The sequence below is a fragment of the Pristiophorus japonicus genome, chromosome 9 (genome assembly GCF_044704955.1).
Source record: "Pristiophorus japonicus isolate sPriJap1 chromosome 9, sPriJap1.hap1, whole genome shotgun sequence".
NCBI classification, from domain to species: Eukaryota; Metazoa; Chordata; class Chondrichthyes; family Pristiophoridae; genus Pristiophorus; species Pristiophorus japonicus.
The window spans coordinates 201,255,359-201,275,410 of NC_091985.1; the positions used below are offsets into that span (position 1 = coordinate 201,255,359).

General features: G+C 50.7%; 3 protein-coding genes across 3 annotated transcripts; 2 read left to right on the top strand and 1 right to left on the bottom strand.

The window, feature by feature from the left end:
- The first annotated feature begins 64 nt into the window (after positions 1–64).
- LOC139273426 (histone H2B 1.2-like) lies at positions 65–439 on the top strand. Its single transcript, XM_070890339.1, has one exon. The coding sequence runs from the start codon at positions 65–67 to the stop codon at positions 437–439; it is 375 nt and encodes a 124-aa protein (XP_070746440.1).
- A 14,927-nt stretch (positions 440–15,366) lies between these two features.
- Positions 15,367–15,744, top strand: LOC139273422 (histone H2B 5-like). The gene has a single exon (XM_070890334.1). It carries the CDS (start codon positions 15,367–15,369, stop codon positions 15,742–15,744), a length of 378 nt encoding a protein of 125 aa, XP_070746435.1.
- A 3,670-nt stretch (positions 15,745–19,414) lies between these two features.
- Positions 19,415–19,726, bottom strand: LOC139273433 (histone H4). Its single transcript, XM_070890346.1, has one exon. The coding sequence runs from the start codon at positions 19,724–19,726 to the stop codon at positions 19,415–19,417; it is 312 nt and encodes a 103-aa protein (XP_070746447.1).
- Positions 19,727–20,052: the final 326 nt, after the last annotated feature.

The window sequence follows — 20,052 nt, forward strand, 5'->3', positions numbered from 1 at the left end:
CTGCCTAGAAAATGCTCGCCTGGAGCAGAATTTGCTTCATATCTGTACCTGACTGAACAAGACGATGCCTGAGGAAAAGAAACCAGCTTCGAAAAAGGGTGCCAAGAAAGTTATCAAGAAAACACCACCGAAGGGCGGCAAGAAGCGCAGAAAGTCGAGGAAGGAGAGTTACTCCATCTACATCTACAAAGTGATGAAACAGGTTCACCCCGACACCGGGATCTCCTCCAAGGCCATGAGCATCATGAACTCGTTTGTGAACGATATTTTCGAGCGCATCGCGGGTGAGGCTTCCCGCCTGGCCCATTACAACAAGCGCCGCACCATCAGCTCCCGGGAGATCCAGACCGCCGTGCGCCTGCTGCTGCCCGGGGAACTGGCCAAGCACGCCGTGTCGGAAGGGACAAAGGCGGTGACCAAATACACCAGCTCCAAGTAAAACTACACGCTGTCCTGACAACAAACCCCAAATACAACGGCTCTTTTAAGAGCCACCCACAACATCATTGAAAGAGTTGCACAAACACATCTCCCTTTAGACTGAATTTACTGTAATTATTTCCCGTGTGTGAGAACCTTTGCAGTTCCAGGTGTAGATTTAGTTTTGATTTCTCATAAGCAGCTTCACTGACGGGTTCAACCTTGGCGTCGCTGGAATTTCCTGCAGAGTCAACTACAAACACGGTCCCTGGTCGCTTTCCCTTTGTTCTAAGACCCGTTCATTCACAGCGCCTGCCGACGAATTTATTTTGGGGGGCGGGGAAACTCCGATTTCAGTCACATTCTCACTCAAGCCCTTTTCACGTTTTGTTTTATTCCGTTGCGGCTCAGTCCGTTTATTAACCCGAGACTCCCCGCAGTGTAACAACCCAGAATGGGAGTTCTTAGAGACTAGAACAGGGGCAGTTTGAACACTCTGTCCCTCTTCTCTTTTCACAGAAGGACTCTCAGTTCTGGTCTCACTCCCACAGCAGCTCCTGTGAAAACAAGTTCACTTTTACAAAGCTGGAGCTGGAATGTGTCCCGTTACAGAATCAGTGGGGACTGAGTCCCGCCCGTTACAGACAGTTTGAAACTGAAGCCGAATTTAATCTTGATTGTAACAGGCTGGAATTTGCAAGGCAAACATGGAATAAGACAAAAGGAAACAAATTGTTGAGAAATATATGACTAATGGTGAAGTTACTAACATAATCCGCAATTTTAACAATTATTGGCGGGATTTTTGAATTTTAAAAATCGTTACATTCTGACTGTTGGGAACCAGTAATTTCCGCCCTCCTTTCATTGGTGGACTAAGCAGGCTGTGATTGGTCATCGGAAACGGCCAATGAAATCCACGACAGAGTCACCAATCACAAGTTCGCTCCCTGCATCCCTCCAGAAGGTAAAAGAAGGGCAGATGTGGGAGGAGTTTCTCATTCCTTGTCTGAACCTGCGGATTGTGGAAATGTCTGGAAGAGGAAAAACTGGCGATAAAGCTCGGGCCAAGGCCAAGTCTCGCTCCTCCCGGGCTGGACTGCAATTCCCTGTGGGCCGTGTTCACAGGCTCCTGCGAAAGGGGAACTACGCTGAGCGTGCGGGTGCCGGAGCCCCGGTCTACATGGCTGCTGTGCTCGAGTATCTGACCGCTGAAATCCAGGAGCTGGCCGGCAACGCGGCCCGCGACAACAAGAAGACCCGCATCATCCCCAGACACCTGCAGCTGGCCATCCGCAACGACGAGGAGCTCAACAAGCTGCTGGGAAAGGTGACCATCGCTCAGGGCGGGGTGCTGCCTAATATCCAGGCTGTGCTGCTAAACATAGAAACATAGAAAATAGGTGCAGGGGTAGGCCATTCGGCCCTTCGAGCCTGCACCGCCATTCAATAAGATCATGGCTGATCATTCCCTCAGTAACCCTTTCCTGCTTTCTCTCTATACCCCTTGATCCCCTTAGCTATAAGGGCCATATCGAACTCCCTCTTGAATATATCCAATGAACTGGCATCAACAACTCTCTGCGGCAGGGAATTCCACAGGTTAACAACTCTCTGAGTGAAGACGTTTCTCCTCATCTCAGTCCTAAATGGCCTACCCCTTATCCTTAGACTATGTCCCCTGGTTCTGGACTTCCCCAGCATCAGGAACATTCTTCCTGCATCTAACCTGTCCAGTCCCGTCAGAATCTTATACGTTTCTATGAGATTCCCCTCTCATCCTTCTAAACTCCAGTGAATAAAGGCCCAGTTGATCCAGTCTCTCCTCATATGACAGTCCAGCCATCCTGGAATTAGTCTGGTGAACCGTCGCTACACTCCCTCAATAGCAAGAATATCCTTCCTCAGATTTGGAGACCAGAACTGAACACAATATTCCAGGTGAGGCCTCACTAAGGCCCTGTACAAATGCAGTAAGACTTCCCTGCTCCTATACTCAAATCCCCTAGCTATAAAGGCCAACATACCTTTTGCCTTCTTCACCGCCTGCTGTACCTGCATGTCCACTTTCAGTGACTGATGAACCATGACACCCAGGTCTCGTTGCACCTCCCCTTTTCCTAATCTGCCACCATTCAGATAATATTCTGCTGTGTTTTTGACCCCAAAATGGATAACCTCACATTTATCCACATTATACTGCATCTGCCATGCATTTGCTCACTCACCTAACCTGTCTAAGTCACCCTGCAGCCTCTCAGCGTCCTCCTCACAGCTCACACTGCCACCCAGTTTAGTGTCATCCGAAAACTTGGAGATATTACACTCAATTCCTTCATCTAAATCGTTAATGTATATTGTAAAGAGCTGGGGTCCCAGCACTGAGCCCTGTTGGACTCCACTAGTCACTGCCTGTCATTCTGAAAAGGACCCGTTTATCCCGACTCTCTGCTTCCTGTCTGCCAACCAGTTCTCTATCCACGACAGTACATTACCCCCAATACCATGCGCTTGTGTGGGACCTTGTCAAAAGCCTTTTGAAAGTCCAAATACACCTTGTCCACTCTACTAGTTACATCCTCACATCCTCAAAAAATTCCAGAAGATTCGTCAAACATGATTTCTCTTTCATAAATCCATGCTGACTTGTCTGATCCTGTCACTGCTTTCCAAATGCGCTGCTATTTCATCCTTAATGATTGATTCCAACATTTTCCCCACTACTGATGTCAGGCTAGCTGGTCTACAATTACCGTTTTCTCTCTCCCTCCTTTTTTTTAAAAGTGGCGTTACATTAGCTACCCTCCAGTCTATAGGAACTGATCCAGAGTCAATAGAATGTTGGAAAATGATCACCAATGCATCCACTATTTCTAGGGCCACTTCCTTAAGTATTCTGGGATGCAGACTATCAAGCCCTGGGGATTTATCGGCCTTCGATCCCATCAATTTCCTGAACACAATTTCCCGCCTAATAAAGATATCCTTCAGTTCCTCCTCCTCACTAGACCCACTGTCCCCTAGTAAATTCAGAAGATTATTTGTGACTTCTTTCGTGAAGACAGAATCGAAGTATTGGTTCAATTGGTCTGCCATTTCTTTGTTCCCCATTATAAATTCACCTGAATCCGACTGCAAGGGACCTATGTTTGTCTTCACTAATCTTTTTCTCTTCACATATTTATAGAAGCTTTTGCAGTCCGTTTTTATGTTCCCTGCAAGTTTCCTCTCGTACTCTATTTTCCCCCTTGTAATTAAACCCTTGGTCCTCCTCTGGTGAATTCTAAATTTCTCCCAGTCCTCAGGTTTGTTGCTTTTTCTAGCCAATTTATATGCCTCTTCCTTGGCTTTAACACTATCCTTAATTTCCCTTGTTAGCCATGGTTGAGCCACCTTCCCCATTTTATTTTTACTCCAGACAGGGATGTACAATTGCTGAAGTTCATCCATGTGATCTTTAAATGTTTGCCATTGCTTATCCACCGTCAACCCTTTAAGTATCCTTTGCCAGTCTATTCTAGCCAAATCACGCCTAATACCGTCGAAGTTACCTTTCCTTAAGTTCAGGACCCTAGTTTCCGAATTAACTGTGTCACTTTCCATCTTAATAAAGAATTCTACCATATTATGGTCACTCTTCCCCAAGGGGCCTCGCACAACAAGATTGCTAATTAGTCCCTTCTCATTACACATCACCCAGTCTAGGATGCCCTGCTCTCTAGTTGGTTCCTCGACATATTGGTCTAGAAAACCATCCCTAATACATGCTAGGAAATCCTCTTCCACCGCATTGTTACCAGTTTGGTTTGCCCAATCAATATGTAGATTAAAGTCGCCCATGATAACTGCTGTACCTTTATTGCACACATCCCTTATTTCTTGTTTGATGCTGTCCCCAACCTCACTACTACTGTTTGGTGGTCTGTACACAACTCCCACTAGCGTTTTCTGCCCTTTGGAATTCCGCAGCTCCACCCATACCGATTCCACATCATCCAAGCTAATGTCCCTCCTTACTATTGCATTGATTTCCTCTTTAACCAGCAACGCCACCCCATCTCCTTTTCCTCTCTGCCTATCCTTCCTAAATGCTGAATACCCCTGGATGTTGAGTTCCCAGCCTTGGTCACCCTGGAGCCATGTCTCCGTGATGTCAATTACATCACATCCGTTAACTGCTATCTGCGCAGTTAATTCGACCGCCTTATTCCGAATACTCCTTGCATTGAGGCACAGAGCCTTCAGGCTTGTCTTTTTAACACACTTTGCCCCTTTAGAATTTTGCTGTAATGAAGCCCTTTTTGTTTTTTGCCTTGGGTTTATCTGCCCTCCACTTTTACTATTCTCCTTTCTATCTTTTGCTTCTGCCTCCATCTTATTTCCCTCTGTCTCCCTGCATAGGTTCCCATCCCCCTGCCATGATCATCAAGTTATGCTGCCGTGCTGATGACATCACTGGCCGCGACTTTGACATCTTAAGTAGGCCACCTGTCTGCTTTTGGTGGGGGTCTCGTCGAGTGGCTTAATCGTTGACGTAAATATTATGGCTGCCAGGAATGGAGCAGGTTGAAGGCGGGATTTCTAATTTCAAGATTTTAACCCCTCGCCCAACACATTCCTGCCTGTTGTTGGGGTGGGGGTTAAAATAGAGGCCTAAATTTCTAACTTTTGTAGAGCAGCAAATGCATTAGGTATCCAAGTATGTGCCTAAAATGATAGTTAATGCTCCAGTCAGACAGGAATGAAGTAATGCAGAAATCCGCTGGTGTTGAACCCAGAATGTAGCTATTGGTTTCAGACTGGTAGCTGCTGTGTAAATGGACCCTGTGAGAATTTGCTATGACAGAAATTTCTGCAATAGACTAACTTGCCAAATGATTCACACCAACTATGGGTGGTCTTGGAATCAGAGTGCAAAAAATAGGGGCTATGTAGGCTCTCAACTCGCAAGGGTTTAAGTTACCCGAGATAACCACCAAACCTATCCTTATTCTTAATGGTGCTAAATTAGGACAGATCATGCAGCTCATAAGGAAATTAATGCAGTTAAGCAAAAGTGTGGTTGGCAGTGGTCTTTCCAAAACCTTCAAATCCTATGGCAATTGCAAATGTATAATATATTAAAAATAGTAAGTGGCTTCAACAGTCGGTACTGTGCCTGCAAGGGAGGGTCACACTATGTGAACTTTTATGTACAGAGCGCTGGACTAATGTTATGCGATAGTCCCTTCCCGTCAATCGCAAGGAAGAAACAATATACAAAGAAAAAGAAATGACATGCATTTCTATCGCACCTTTCATGACCTCAGGGCGTTCCAAAGCGCTTTACAACCAATGAAGTACTTTCCAAATGCAGTCACTGTTGTAAAGTAGGAAAAACAGCAGCCAATTTGTGCACATCAAGCTCTCACTAACAGCAATTAAATAAATGACCAGATCATCTGTTTTACGTGTTGGTTGAGGATAAATGTCTGCCAGGACACCAGGAGAATCCCCTGCTCGTCCTCGAACAATGCCATGGGATCCTCTACATCCACCTGAGAGAGCAGACTCGGTTCCACATCTCTGAAAGATGGCACCTCGAACACCAACACTCCCTCAGCACCGCACTGAAGTGTCAGCCCAGATCATGTGCTCAAGTTTCTGGAGTGGGCCTTGAACCACAACCTTCTGCCTCAAAAATAAAACAGTCACAACAAAGTCCAATTTTTACCCTAATATTTTTCCACAAGCATCCCAATTGTTAGTAAAAACATACATTTCGAATAATTTAATGATATGATGTATTCATGCATTTACATAAAATTGATTTTTTTTTACAATATCTTGGGGTAGAGATCTAGATTGTTTACCTTTGCTTCAGTACTGTGTTAAAAACATTTATTTTAGACAGTCCTGGAGCGCAAGTCAAACCTAATGAACTATATTACAGAAGTACAGAGTCAAAGGATGGCAGTGGTAGATTTTGCAGGTGAAATTTCACAGGGAATAATTTATCAGATTTAAGGGTAAGAAGAATAACAATTGATCAAAAATTAACTGTTCGTGTATACTGTATGTTACTGTGAGCTGTAAGAGGATGTCAGCCAAATCATTAAATACGAGTTTGTAGCAAGTTTTGACAACTTATTCTTTGTAATAGATTGTTTTTTAGATTAAAGGTCATCTGCCAGAATTCTTGGCTAATTTTGAATAGTTTATACACAAATAAATAAAGTATATGAAAGTTAACGTTGACCTTCGAATCCTGAGTTAAATTCCATTCAATGGGCATTGATAGGCTCCCCCACCATCTTTACTTTTTCTTCTAATAGTTATCTAACTTTATTGCAGAGTTCTCATTACCGACGGTTCTACATCTGCAAAGAACTGCTGATTTAAAATTGATGAAACGGACCTGAAATTAAGGGCTGAATCTTAACTCCCAAAAACAGATGGCTGGGGTCGGGTCAAAGATTAAAATTTTAAAAATCTAAAACAGGAACCCAACCAGCCTCGAACCCGCCCACTTCTGGTTTTGACGAGTGACCAATCCGCTCACGCGAGGCGGCTTGGTCATTTAAATATTAAAATGCCTGCCTTCATTTTAACAGTCATTCTATTTTTAACTCATGTCGGCTGGGATTCCCAATCCTTGGGAAACCTGGCGGATGAAAGGAGGTGAGAAGGGCTGAATCCATGAGGGAAGTGTCTTTACAGCACAGCTTGTGGGCCAGGAGCAGCAGGAATGTTTTCTCCAGAAAACTGCTGCCCAAGAAAACCACCACTTCGTCCAAGAGCAAGTAAAGCGGACAAGATTTAATCTAATAACCCAAAGGCTCTTTTCAGAGCCACTCACAGTATCTGAAAGGGCTGCTTACTGTATTATTGGAGACCTTCAGTTCAGGTACCGATAAATTGGTCTGTTTCAGACCTGTATGCGGGAGTTTTCAGTTCCTGGTATCTGCATTACGGTTCTCTGCTCACGCAAACTGTTCTAGTTAGCAGCTAATAATTAAATTACAGTTGTCAGAGACTCAAAACTTGTATAAATACCGCAACCGGTTCCCTAAATATTATTTAGTCTATCAATGAAAGCTGTATGAAGAGAGTCGGCGGTTATTAAAAGGGCCTAATTTAATTCTGGTCTGGTTTGAGAGTTTGAATGCTGGTTCTGTTCCCGGGAGCTCCGGCTGTTCCCGGGCTGTGTATTTCTCTCCTTAGCCGGCCAGTTTAGACCTGCACTGAGCAGCCAAGCGCAAGACGGTCACTGCCATGGATGTGGTGTACGCTCTGAAACGGCAGGGCCGCACTTTCTTTGGATTCAACGCGACCCTCTCCCCCAAGCACAAAGCAAAGGCTCGTCTAAGTGCCACCCACCGACTCATAGGGAGATATCGTTGATTCTGTATGGATAGATATTTTCGCCAAGGTCTATATATTTTAAATCAGCATATGCACGATGGATGGTATATCCTTTTAGTTTCAGAATTATAGACATTTATCATCGAAGCTTCCAGCACGGAAGGAGGCCACTTCGGCCCATCGTGTCCGTGCTGGCCAACAAAAGGTTATCCAGCCTAATCCCACTTTCCAGCTCGAGGTCCGTAACCCTGCAGATTACGGCACTTCAAGTGCACATCCAAGTAGTTTTAAATGTGGTGAGGGTTTCTGCCTCGACCACCCATTCAGGCAGTGAGTTCCAGACCCCCACCCTCTGCGTAAAGAAATTTCCCCTCTAAACCTTCTGCCAATTACTTTAAATTTATGTCCCCAGTGCTAAGGGAAATAGGCCGTTTATGGCACAACTCTTTTGGGGAAAACATAATAAATTAATCCAAGTGCGCCCCGATCTGGGGGACACTCCAAACACTTTTTTTTTGGGTGATTTTAGTGGGGTTTATTTGGGCAGTAAAACCATAATTTACAAGTGCTCCCTATAAAAGGGGAGGGGGACACTAAAACCCAGCAATTAAAACAAATTAAACTTTAAAACATATAAAATCATATTAAAATTTGGTTGCCGGGGGTGACAATGCACTCCAGTCCCTCCGGCGCACATCTCTCGCGGAAGGCCGCGAGCATACCGGTGGACACCGTGTGCTCCATCTCTAGGGACACCCCAGCCCGGATGTAAGCACGGAAGAGAGGCAGGCAGTCAGGCTGAATGACCCCCTCGACCGCCCGCTGCCTGGACTGGCTGATGGCACCCTTGGCCGTGCCCAGGAGCAGTCCTACAAGGAGGCATTCGGACCTACCCGCTCCCCTCCGCACAGGGTGCCCAAAGATCAGGAGTGTGAGACTGAAGTGCAACCAGAAATTGAGGAGCAGCCCCTTTAAATATTGGAACAGGGACTGCAACCTCATACATTCACTAAAAACGTGGAACACGGACTCTTCCAGACCGCAGAAATTGCAGGCGGTCTGGGAGCCCGTGAACCAACTTAAACATTTATTGCACGGGACTGCTCCGTGTACCACCCTCTAGGCCAAGTCCCCAATAAATAATGGGAGGACTCCCACGTAGAGTGCACTCCATCCTCCGGACAGCAAGATGGTACGCCATGGCATGTCCGGACGGCAGACGAGGATGGCAAGGTTGAGAGTGTGCAGGAGCAGCCCGTACAGGAAACCCCTCCGTGCAGAACTGAAAGGCACGGAGGGGATTTCCCCGAGGCGGCTCAAGTTGTGAGGTGCCGGCTCCCGAGGGAGGTTCCGGGGTTTGGCGCTGATGAGTTTGGACGGGATCTCTTCACGTGCTTGAGCCTCCTCGACACACCTAACGGAGTCAGGGCCCAGAGCTGTTTTTAACAACTCGATGGCATCGGCCACGCGGCAGACGTCGGCCGAATTTAGGCGCCGTGCCAGCATGTCTGGCGCCATCCAGCCCTCTCCTCCGCGATCGAACAGGTCCCTGACCCTGGTCACCTCGCCAGCCGCAGCCCTCTCGTCTGACTGCCACCTGAAACCTCGGTCGTGGAGGTATGGATTCCCGAGCAGCGGCTCCTGCAGGACAGCCACCACTCCAGCCAGTGGAGAGCTGCACTTGGTGGAGACTTTGTTCCAGACCCTGATGAGTTCCTGCTAAAAGACAGGCAGCCCCTGGACAGCGGTCCTGATGCCCCTCAAGCTCACAAACAGGAGCTGCGTGTCATAGTTGAGGCTGTGCTGCTGGCGGAAGAAATATGTTGCCAGCGAATGCCACCTAGGAGGGGGCTCAACGTAAAGGTATCTCTGCAGGGTCTGAAGATGGAAAGTCGCTAGCTGGGTGCTGACGCACACCAACAACTGACCGCCCTCCCTAAGTGGGAGACTCAAGACCGCCGCAGAGACCCAGTGCTTCCTGTTGTTCCAGAAGAAGTCCACCAGCTTCTTCTGTATCTTGGCGACAAATGTGGGGGGAGGGGTCAAAGTGACCAGCTGGTACCACAGCATAGCGGCCACCAGCTGGTTTCTGACTAGCACTCGACCCCTGTAGGACAGCACTCGGAGCAGTCCTGTCCAGCGCCCTAGGCGAGCGGCGACCTTGGCCTCCAGCTCTTGCCAATTTGCCGGCCAGGCTTCCTCGTCGGGGCTGAGATAGACTCCCAGATAGAGGAGATGGGTCATGCTCCAGGCAAAAGGCCTGAGCTCCTCCGGCAGGGAGTCCACCCACCACTGACCCACCAGGAGTCCGGAACATTTCTCCCAGTTGATCCTGGTGAAGGATGCAGCCGAATAAATCTCCTGGCACTCACGCATCCTCCGCAGGTCAATGGGATCCTCTACCGTGAGGAGCACGTCATCGGCGTAAGCCGAGAGGATGACCTCCATGCCCGGCCCTTGCAGAGACAGTCCGCTCAACCTCGTCCGCAGGAGTCGCAGGAAAGTCTCCACGCAGATGGCATATAACTGGCCGACATGGGGCATCCCTGGCGCACCCCTCTTCTAAAGCAAAGGGGCGCCGTCAAGGACCCATTAACCTCAATCAGACACTCATGGCAGCATGCAAAAGTCGGATCCGGGCGACGAAATGCGTCCCGAACCCGAAAGCGTGCAGAGTTCCGAACAGATAGTCGTGATCCACCCTGTCGAACGCCTTCTCTTGGTCGAGAGATAGGAAGGCGACTGACAGACCAGCCTCCTGGGAGTGATGGATGAGGTCCCAGACCAGATGGATGTTATCGTGGATTGTCCGGCCCGGGACCGTGTAGGACTGGTCGGGGTGGATCATGTGGTCCAGCATGGCGCCAAGGCGAGCAGACATCATCCTGACGAAGATTTTGTAGTCCGTGGTGAGGAGGGAGACCGGGCGCCAGTTCTTAAGTAGGCGGAGATCGCCCTTCTTGGGCAGCAGGACGATGACTGCCCTGCACCAAGAGAGGGGCCTCTCCCCAGTCGCCAGACTTTCCCCCCAGGACCCACGTGTAGTCGCCCCCCAGGATGTCCCAGAACGCCCTGTGGAACTCCACAGTCAGCCCGTTCAGCCCCGGGGCTTTTCTCCTCGAGAGCGGGTGGAGGGCGCCGGTCAGCTCCGCCAGACTTAGCGGAGCTTCCAGATTTTCGGCGCCCTCTGGGCAGGTCCTCCCACAAAACTCTATGCGCTTCCTCGCTGGACAGCTCCGGAGAGAACAGAGCCCCGTAATATCCTCGGGCCCTGTTGCTGACGCCCTCCGGATCCGAGACAAGAGAGCCATCATCGGCCAGCAGCGTCAAGAGCTGCTTACGGACACCCTGTCTTTTTTCCAGTGAGTAGAAGAAGGGGGAGCCACGGTCCAGATCACGCAGGAACCGGATCCGCGACCTCACGAACGCGCCTCGGGACCCGATGAATTGCAGGTCCTTCAGTGCGGCCTTCTTCGCTTTGTTCACTGTCCGCAGGGCCGGGTCCTCGACGACTTGACCGAGACGGGACTCCAGGTCGAGCACCTCTTTTTCTAGGCGACCGACCCTGGCCGCCCACCCCTTGGTCGACACCCTCACATACTCTTTGCAGAAGACACGGACGTCAGCCTTGCCCACGTCCCACCATAACCTCAAGGAGAGGAAGTCCCCCTGCTTCCTTCTCCAGTTGGCCCAGAAACGACAGAACGAGTCCTGGAACCACTCGTCCTCCAGCATCTGGTTTTTAAAATGCCAGTACGCGGACCCCATCCTCGCATGGAGTGAAGCGAGCTCCGCCCACACCAGGTGGTGGTCCGAACACAGCGCCGGCCACATGGAGGCCGTCGGAACACAGGAAACGTACGCCGGAGACACGTAAATGCGGTCGATTCTGGACCATCCTCTTCCAGGCCTCACCCAAGTAAAGGCGCTGGAGTTGGGATGGAGATTTCGCCAAACGTCCACCAAGTCGAAGGACCCAACCAGGTCCCTCAACTTCTCGATCGCTATCATGCTCTGCGGGGCACCGGAGCAGTCCCTCACCTCGAGGGTGCAGTTAAAATCCCCTCTGAGGACAATGCAGTTGCCGACGTCGACGGGGCCAAGAAGAGCGGACGCTTCTTCGAAGAAGCGCGTTTGCTGCGGGCCGGGCTGAGGGGCGTACACGTTCATGAGATGGAACGGCATGTCCCCCAGGCGAACCGTGACGTGCAGCAATCGGCCTGGCATGGGCTCCTCGACCCCCAAGATCTCCGGCTGAAAATGCGGGGCCAGCAAGATGGCCACCCCACAAGAAGTGGCAGTGAGGTGGCTCATGCGGACCTCTCCTTGCCATTCCAGGAGCCACGTGGCTTTGTCTCCCAGAACGGTGTGGGTTTCTTGCAGGAAGCACACCGCATATTTCCACTCCCGCAAGAGCGAAAAATTGTTAAATCTACGGCGTGCCTCTCTGCCACCGTTGATGTTGAGGCTGGCTATGGTTATCTTCATGAAAAAGCATAGTGCAACCTCTACTTAACCTATTGTGGGGGAGGAGTGGAGTTGTTTGTTGACCTCCACTCCCTCAGCAGCCGAGCGAGAAATGTTTTGAACTGGTGCAGCTCAAGGTTTTGCGCCTTTGATAAGGGCCCGCCCGCGGCCATGGTTTTAGCAGCAGCGTGGATGGACCTGATGAGGAGCGCCAGCTTGGACCATTTTTCCAGGGCCAGATAGGCTCGGTTGCGGCGACCCTGGCTCTGGACCATAAAGTCCCTGAGCTCCTTTACAGGAATAAGGGGGGACTCAGCAGCGGGCACGAGGAGATCCACCGCCTCACTGGCGATGGACTCCAGATCTTCTCCCGTGCCCTCCACCGAGTCCCCATCTGCTCTGGGAGGTCGCCGCTAGCAGCCGGTCCGTCGACCGCCCGAGGTACGGCAAACTGCCCGGCCACTCCATCCGGCCCTGGCTCTGCCCCGATCCCGCCCCCAGGATCGTCGGCAGTGGAGTCTCCACTGGGCTCTTTTAACTTTTAATTGTGGTGCTGGGTCAGGAAGCGGCAGCGGAAGGGGTTCCCCCTCCGCCCCAGGTACCGGGGAACATGGAGAGACCTGGTCCAAGAACCGCTCCAGGTCCTCCAAGTCCTCCAGCTCCAAAGTTGGGGGCGAGGGTTGGTGTTGTTCCCCCTTCCCGCCGCCACCCCCCAGCCCAGCATGTGTAGGTTCTTTAAAATTTTGAAAATTTTCTTTATCTGCCGGATCGAGCAGATCCCGGGAGGTGTTGTATATTGGCTGAGCAGGCTCAGGTTCGGCCTTTTCAGCCCCGCCCGCCTCAGTCCCCGGGACGCCCGACCCGGCGGCGATGCATTCCTCCGCCGGCCCCACGCCCTCCACAACAGGCAGATCTTCCTCGCCATCCCCGGGAGGCAGAGGCTGGGCAGCCTCGACTGTCTGACCCTCCCCGGGGACAGATTCCCCCCCGCCTACGGCGCAGTTTGGGGGCGCTGGTGGGGGATGCGGGACATGCGGCAGGCACCAACTCCTCCGCGGAGGGATATTGTTCCCCCTCCGCCTCATTGGAGCGGCGCCTCCTTTTTTGTCTGGGGGGGTGCGGAGGCAGGGAGACCTCCATGTCTGCCAAGGCCTCCCGCTCGCTCCCCCTTTTTGTTTTTCTTGCCCGCGTCCGAGCCCTCTGTGGTATTGGTCGAGGGCTCGGGCACGGGCTCAGGGCACCCCGCGCTCGCCGGTGACAACGGGTAGGCTGAGCGCGGTGATGGGGCTGTTCAGCGCACTGAGGGGACCCGTCTCGAGGAATTTTACCTTCCTCCGCGCCTTCCTTCCGCCCGGACGCTCTCCCTACCCCCCGCCAGAGGCCATGAAGACAAAGGCCTCCGATGATGTCCGCGCACCCACGCGGATGCTACTAGGGGGAGGGGTGGCGGCGGCGCCAGCCTTGGCCGCCTTTGGTGTTTTGGCGGCCTTGGAGGCGGAGCAGTTCTTACGAACGTGCCCCACCTCCCTACAGGCATGGCACCGCACGCCGTCCGACGTCCAAAAGATGCGGTAGGCAGTCCACTCGAGCACCACATTGAAGGTGCCCTCCGTCATCTCCTCCCGCGCCAGCCGGACAAAAAGCTGGCAGCGGAATGAGAACACGTGACGCAGGCTGGTCTCCCTGAGGCCGAGCGGTATCGGGTTAATCCCCGACCTTACCTCCCCCAGTTGATGTAGGTGGGGGAGCAGGAGCTCAGCGGGAACAAAGGGCGGGGCGTTCGAAAGAATGACCCTCTGCATGGTGGCTTTGAGAGAGTCCAGTGGCTGGAACGTCCCACCTACCGTGAGCCCCTTTTCAACAGCCAGGGACACCGCCCGCTCCGACCCCAGGAAGAACACAGCCTTCGCGGACATCTTGGAGGCTGCGACAATGGCCGAGGGGCCGACTACCCCAGCCATCGCCCGCACGCACTCCTTGATGCTCATACTAGGGTGTGTAGCTCTTGACTCCATATTTTTTAGTTATTAATCTAAATGGTGGCAGGGCAGCAGGAGGCACAGGAGGCACCATGCGTAAGTCTTAACAGGCCCTGCCACCGACGTGGATGGGGTCTCCATCACAGGGTCCCTTTAAGGGCTACACTCACACCAAAGTCACAGGCCTTAATGGTCTTAATAGGCCTCGTTAAGTGTGTGAGCAGACGGAGCTCTTAATGAGGCATACCTCTCCCCTAGTTAACGATTGGGGAGGGTCCTTGCTCCCTCTGCTCAGTTGTCTTGATTTTTTAATTAGGAGGAAAGTGCTCTCAGGGAGAGAGGGGAGAGACAGAGAGAGTGACAGAGAGAGAGAGAGAGAGGTGGGAAAGAGGGAAGCAGTGAGGGGAGGTCTCCCCTCACAGTGCTGGGTGGGTGTTTTGCTGGGGTGCACTCCCCAGATGGCAAAAAAACACAGTCTTATTCGGTGGTCTTCGGGTGGGGGGGGGGGGTTCTGCCTCGACCACCCATTCAGGCAGTGAGTTCCAGACCCCCACCCTCTACGTGAAGAAATTTCCCCTCTAAACCTGCCAATTACTTTAAATTTATGTCCCCTGTGCTAAGGGAAATAGGCCGTTTACGGCACAGAAGGTACGGCATATTCCAGTGAAGGTAATACTGAAACAACTAATATAGTTACAGCAGTGACAGATAAGAAAGGTATTGAATTAAACGGTGGGAGGAAGGCAGCATCAGGGCGGAAGGACAGTGAGGGTCTTTTGCCCTCACAGTAGGACTCCCAAGTCCTGACCAGAAGTGACCTTCAGGCAATCTCGGATACAAACCAGTCAATGTCTGTCGAACATGCAGATATCTAGATCGATAAAGAACAGATTATGGCTCGGGAGGGGATGTAACTGATGACCTAATTCAATAATTTGAGATTGTGGCGAGCAGTAAATCTGATTGGATATTTAAAGAGATCAATCAGAGAATTGCAGAACAATGGAAATTGACAACGCAGCGAATGAACCAATCACAATCGTTGCCTTCACCCATCCTTCATTAGCATAGGGCTGTGGGCGGAGTGTGGGGCTGCCTATATAATACGAGCTCCGAGCTGAATTTACGTCATGTCTGGGTCGGATTGAACAAGACGATGCCTGAAGAGAAGAAATCAGTTACTGCCAAGAAAGGCGCTAAGAAAGTGATCAAGAAAACGCCATCGAAGGGCAGCAAGAGGCGCAGAAAGTCGAGGAAGGAGAGTTACTCCATTTACATCTACAAAGTGATGAAACAGGTTCACCCCGACACCGGCATCTCCTCCAAGGCCATGGGCATCATGAACTCGTTTGTGAACGATATTTTCGAGCGCATCGCGAGTGAGGCTTCCCGCCTGGCCCATTACAACAAGCGCTGCACCATCAGCTCCCGGGAGATCCAGACCGCCGTGCGCCTGCTGCTGCCCGGGGAGCTGGCCAAGCACGCCGTGTCGGAAGGGACAAAGGCGGTCACCAAGTATACCAGCTCCAAGTAAAGCTCCACGCTGTTCTGACGGAATAAACCCCAAACAACGGCTCTTTTAAGAGCCACCCACAACCTCTCTGAAAGAGCTGCACAAACGCGTCATCCGTTAACCTCCATTTACTGTAGTTATTTCCTGAGCAAGTGTTTTTGACAACATTTAAAGATCCAGGGTAGATTTAGATACGAATTTTTAGATAATCGGTTTTACTGTCCGGTTCAGCCTTAGCTTCGCTGATGAATTTCTCTCCCAGTAAACTACAAACATTTCCCTGGTCGCCTGCCGACGATTTATGGTCTTGTTTTAGGGGGCGAGACTCAGACTTTACTCACCTCATTCTCTCAAGCCCTTTTCAATAAAAACAATTCTAGTTAATCAACCCGCTTATTACCTGCGTGTGCAACAACCCAGAATAGGAGTTCTTACAGAGACCTGAACGGGGCAGTATGAACACACTCCCTCTTTTTTCACAGAAGGACTCCCAGTTCTGGTCTCACTCCCGCCTGTGCGGAGGATCGATCCATGATCTGTGATTCCCAAATTGTACAAAGATTGAGCTGGAATGTGTCCCGTTGCAGAATGTTTGACAGTGAACCATAATTTAATCCTGATTGTAACATCCTGGAATTTGGAAGGCAATATGGAATAAAAAAAGTGTTTGGAAATCTTTTGCTAATGATGAATTTATTAACATAATCCGCATTGTAAAAATTATTGGCGGGGTTTTTGAAATTGAAGATTCGTTGGAAGTCGAACAATAATTTTCGCCCTCTTTTCAGTGGCAAACTAAGCAGATGGTGATTGGTCATCGGAAAAGACCAATGAAATGCACCGCAGAGCGACCAATCACAAGTTCACTCCCTGCATCCCTCCAGAATGTATAAGAAGAGCAGATGAGGGAGGAGTTTCGCATTCTTTCTCTGAACCTGTGGATTGTGGAAATGTCTGGAAGAGGAAAAACCGGCGGTAAAGCTCGGGCCAAGGCCAAGTCTCGCTCCTCCCGAGCCGGACTGCAGTTTCCTGTGGGCCGTGTTCACAGACTCCTGCGAAAGGGGAACTACGCTGAGCGTGTGGGTGCCGGAGCCCCGGTCTACATGGCTGCTGTGCTCGAGTATTTGACCGCTGAAATCCTGGAGTTGGCCGGCAACGCGGCCCGCGACAACAAGAAGACCCGCATCATCCCCAGACACCTGCAGCTGGCCATCCGCAACGACGAGGAGCTCAATAAGCTGCTGGGAAAGGTGACCATCGCTCAGGGCGGGGTGCTGCCGAATATCCAGGCTGTGCTACTGCCCAAGAAAACCACCACTTCGTCCAAGACCAAGTAAAGCGGACAAGATTTAATCTAATAAACCAAAGGCTCTTTTCAGAGCCACCCACAGTATCTGTGGAAGGGCTACTTACTGACTTAATGGAGTCAGAGCCCTTGAATTCATGTACCGATAGATTGGCTTATTTCAGACCTGTAAACATAGGAAATAGGTGCAGGAGTAGGCCATTCGAGCCTGCACCACCATTCAATAAGATCATGGCTAATCTTTCACCTCAGTATCACTTTCCTGCTTTCTCTCCACACCGCTTGATCTCTTTAGCCATAAGGGCCACATCGAACTCCCTCTTGAATGTATCCAACGAACTGGCATCAACAACTCTCTGCGGTAGGGAATTTCACAGGTTAACAACTCTCTGAGTGAAGAAGTTTCTCCTCATCTCAGTCCCAAATGGCTTACCCTTATCCGTATGGAGAAGTTTTCAGTTCCCGTTCTCTGCATTACGGTTCTCTGCTCACACATACACTCTTCCAGTTAACAGCGAATAACTGAACTACAGTTATCACTCAACAATTGTATAAATACCGCCACCGGTTCCTTAAATATTCTTTCGTCTTGTCTATGGAAACTAGAGAGTCGGCGGTGATGAATTAATATAGTAATCAAAGGGCCTAGTTTAATTCTGGTCTGGTTTGAGATAATTTGAATGCTGCTTCTGTTCCCGGGCTGTGTGTATTTCTCTGCATCAGCTAGCGATGTACACACACAGGACCCGGGTCAATTGCAGTGCTTCCCAGATCTGCCTGCCCCCATTCTCCGGCAACACCGATTGGGGAAACCTGTGCTCTGCCCCGGGGAACTCAAGCTCAGAGCGACGCAAATCCGATGTCAGTTTCTGAAAATATTAAAGGGCTCATTAGTTAATATTAGTCAATAACTCATGTGAACGGAGCTGGTATATGAACACACGATCAGTAATCAGTCCCACACCCTCTGCCCGTCCGTACAATGGGTTAATGAACAACACGAAGCTCTGGTTACAGGAGATCGCAGCTCTTTCTTTTGCTGATTTGGTGGCTCTGAAAAGAGCCGTTGTTGCACTTGGTGCTGAAACTCCGAGTCGGGGCAGGGGAAGTCTAGGCGCGCTCCCCGGGATGCGGCGGGCCAGCTGGATATCTTTGGGCATGATGGTGACTCGCTTGGCGTGGATGGCGCAAAGGTTGGTGTCCTCAAAGAGCCCCACCAGGTAAGCCTCGCTGGCCTCCTGCAGGGCCATGACGGCCGAGCTCTGGAAGCGCAGGTCGGTCTTGAAGTCCTGAGCGATCTCCCGCACCAGGCGCTGGAAGGGCAGTTTGCGGATCAGTAGCTCGGTGGATTTCTGGTAGCGGCGGATCTCCCTCAGAGCCACGGTGCCGGGTCTGTAGCGATGAGGCTTCTTCACTCCGCCCGTGGCCGGAGCGCTCTTCCGGGCCGCTTTGGTCGCCAGCTGTTTACGAGGAGCTTTCCCTCCGGTGGATTTGCGCGCTGTCTGCTTCGTCCTGGCCATTGTCTGAACGGATCTCAACACAATCTGGGACACATGGATTGTTAATTCGGAGCCTCCGCTGGGGCCTCCTTTTAAAGTGTGTGAGGGTCCGCCCCGGGGCTGTGATTGGCTGCAACCCGACCGCCAATCAAGTTTGAACTAAGCACCGAGAGAGAAAATGAAGGGCGGGGATTACTGGCCCCTGATTGGCTGACCTGAAACTGACAGTTGGTCAATTTCAAAAAGCCCGCCAATTTCAAAATATCAACAACAGAGATTAAAGAAACTCTAATTTCCCGCCAGCAATTTAAGAATCCGCTCTTTATAACGGCGATTGTGCCCCATTATAAGTCACCAATCCCACTCTGTGTAACATTCCGGTTTGAATTCTGTTCCATTCCCTGATCGGTCTGTACCGGGCGGGAATAGATCCCCGGTCACTGCTTCCTGTAAACACAAAGTCCCGCATCATCCCGCCAGTGCCGACCTGTTTAACCGAATCTCAGAAACCTCACAACATGACAGGAATTATCGATGAGGGGAGACTGTAATGTTTGGGTAAAGGGGAATGTGTATCCCGCCCGGTGGTAATTGTGACTGTCAGCCTGAGTTTCTGATCTCTCACATTTACAATACTTGTAAAATATTTAATAATTCCCATATTCCTACAGCGACACAAAAAAGTATTTCATTGGTCTTGGGACGTTCGATGGTCGTGAAAGGCGCTATATAAATCCAAATATTTATTTCCATTAATTAAACAGCCGAAACCATTTCCCAACCAAACTGTCCGCGCTCCCATCCCCAGGTCACTGCTCTCTGTGAGGCGGTGGGTGGCTCTGAGAAGAGCCTTTGTGTTGTGCTTGGGGGAAAATGTCCAAGCTATTCAGCCGCCGAATCCATAGAGAGTGCGGCCCTGCCGTTTCAGAGCGTACACCACATCCATGGCAGTGACCGTCTTGCGTTTGGCGTGTTCAGTGTAGGTGACCGCATCCCTGATCACATTCTCCAGGAAAACCTTCAGCACACCGCGGGTCTCCTCGTAGATCAGGCCCGAGATCCGCTTGACACCGCCACGGCGAGCCAGGCGGCGTATGGCTGGTTTGGTGATTCCCTGGATGTTATCACGGAGCACTTTACGGTGCCGCTTGGCTCCACCTTTACCCAGTCCTTTGCCGCCTTTACCTCGACCAGACATTATAACGACTCTTCAGTTAAACTGCCGCTGACTGAAAAACGAATTGCTGCCGGCTCCTTTTTATAGAGCCGAAGCCGACCTGACTGAGAAAGCCAGAGTGAGAGAGGCGGGAAAGGGCGGAGACAGAGTTAAGATTGACAGACAGAGCAGAGAGCGACCTCTGATCTTCCAACTCCGCCTCCAGCTTTCTGCAGCCGCCAATTTCAAACCGTTTCCCGACAATAGAACCGAAACACAGCGCTCCGCACAAATCCTTACAGACTTGGAATTCATCTTCAAGGCTTCCAGGAACCTGAAGCTTTTAAATAAGGTCCCGTTACAATTAA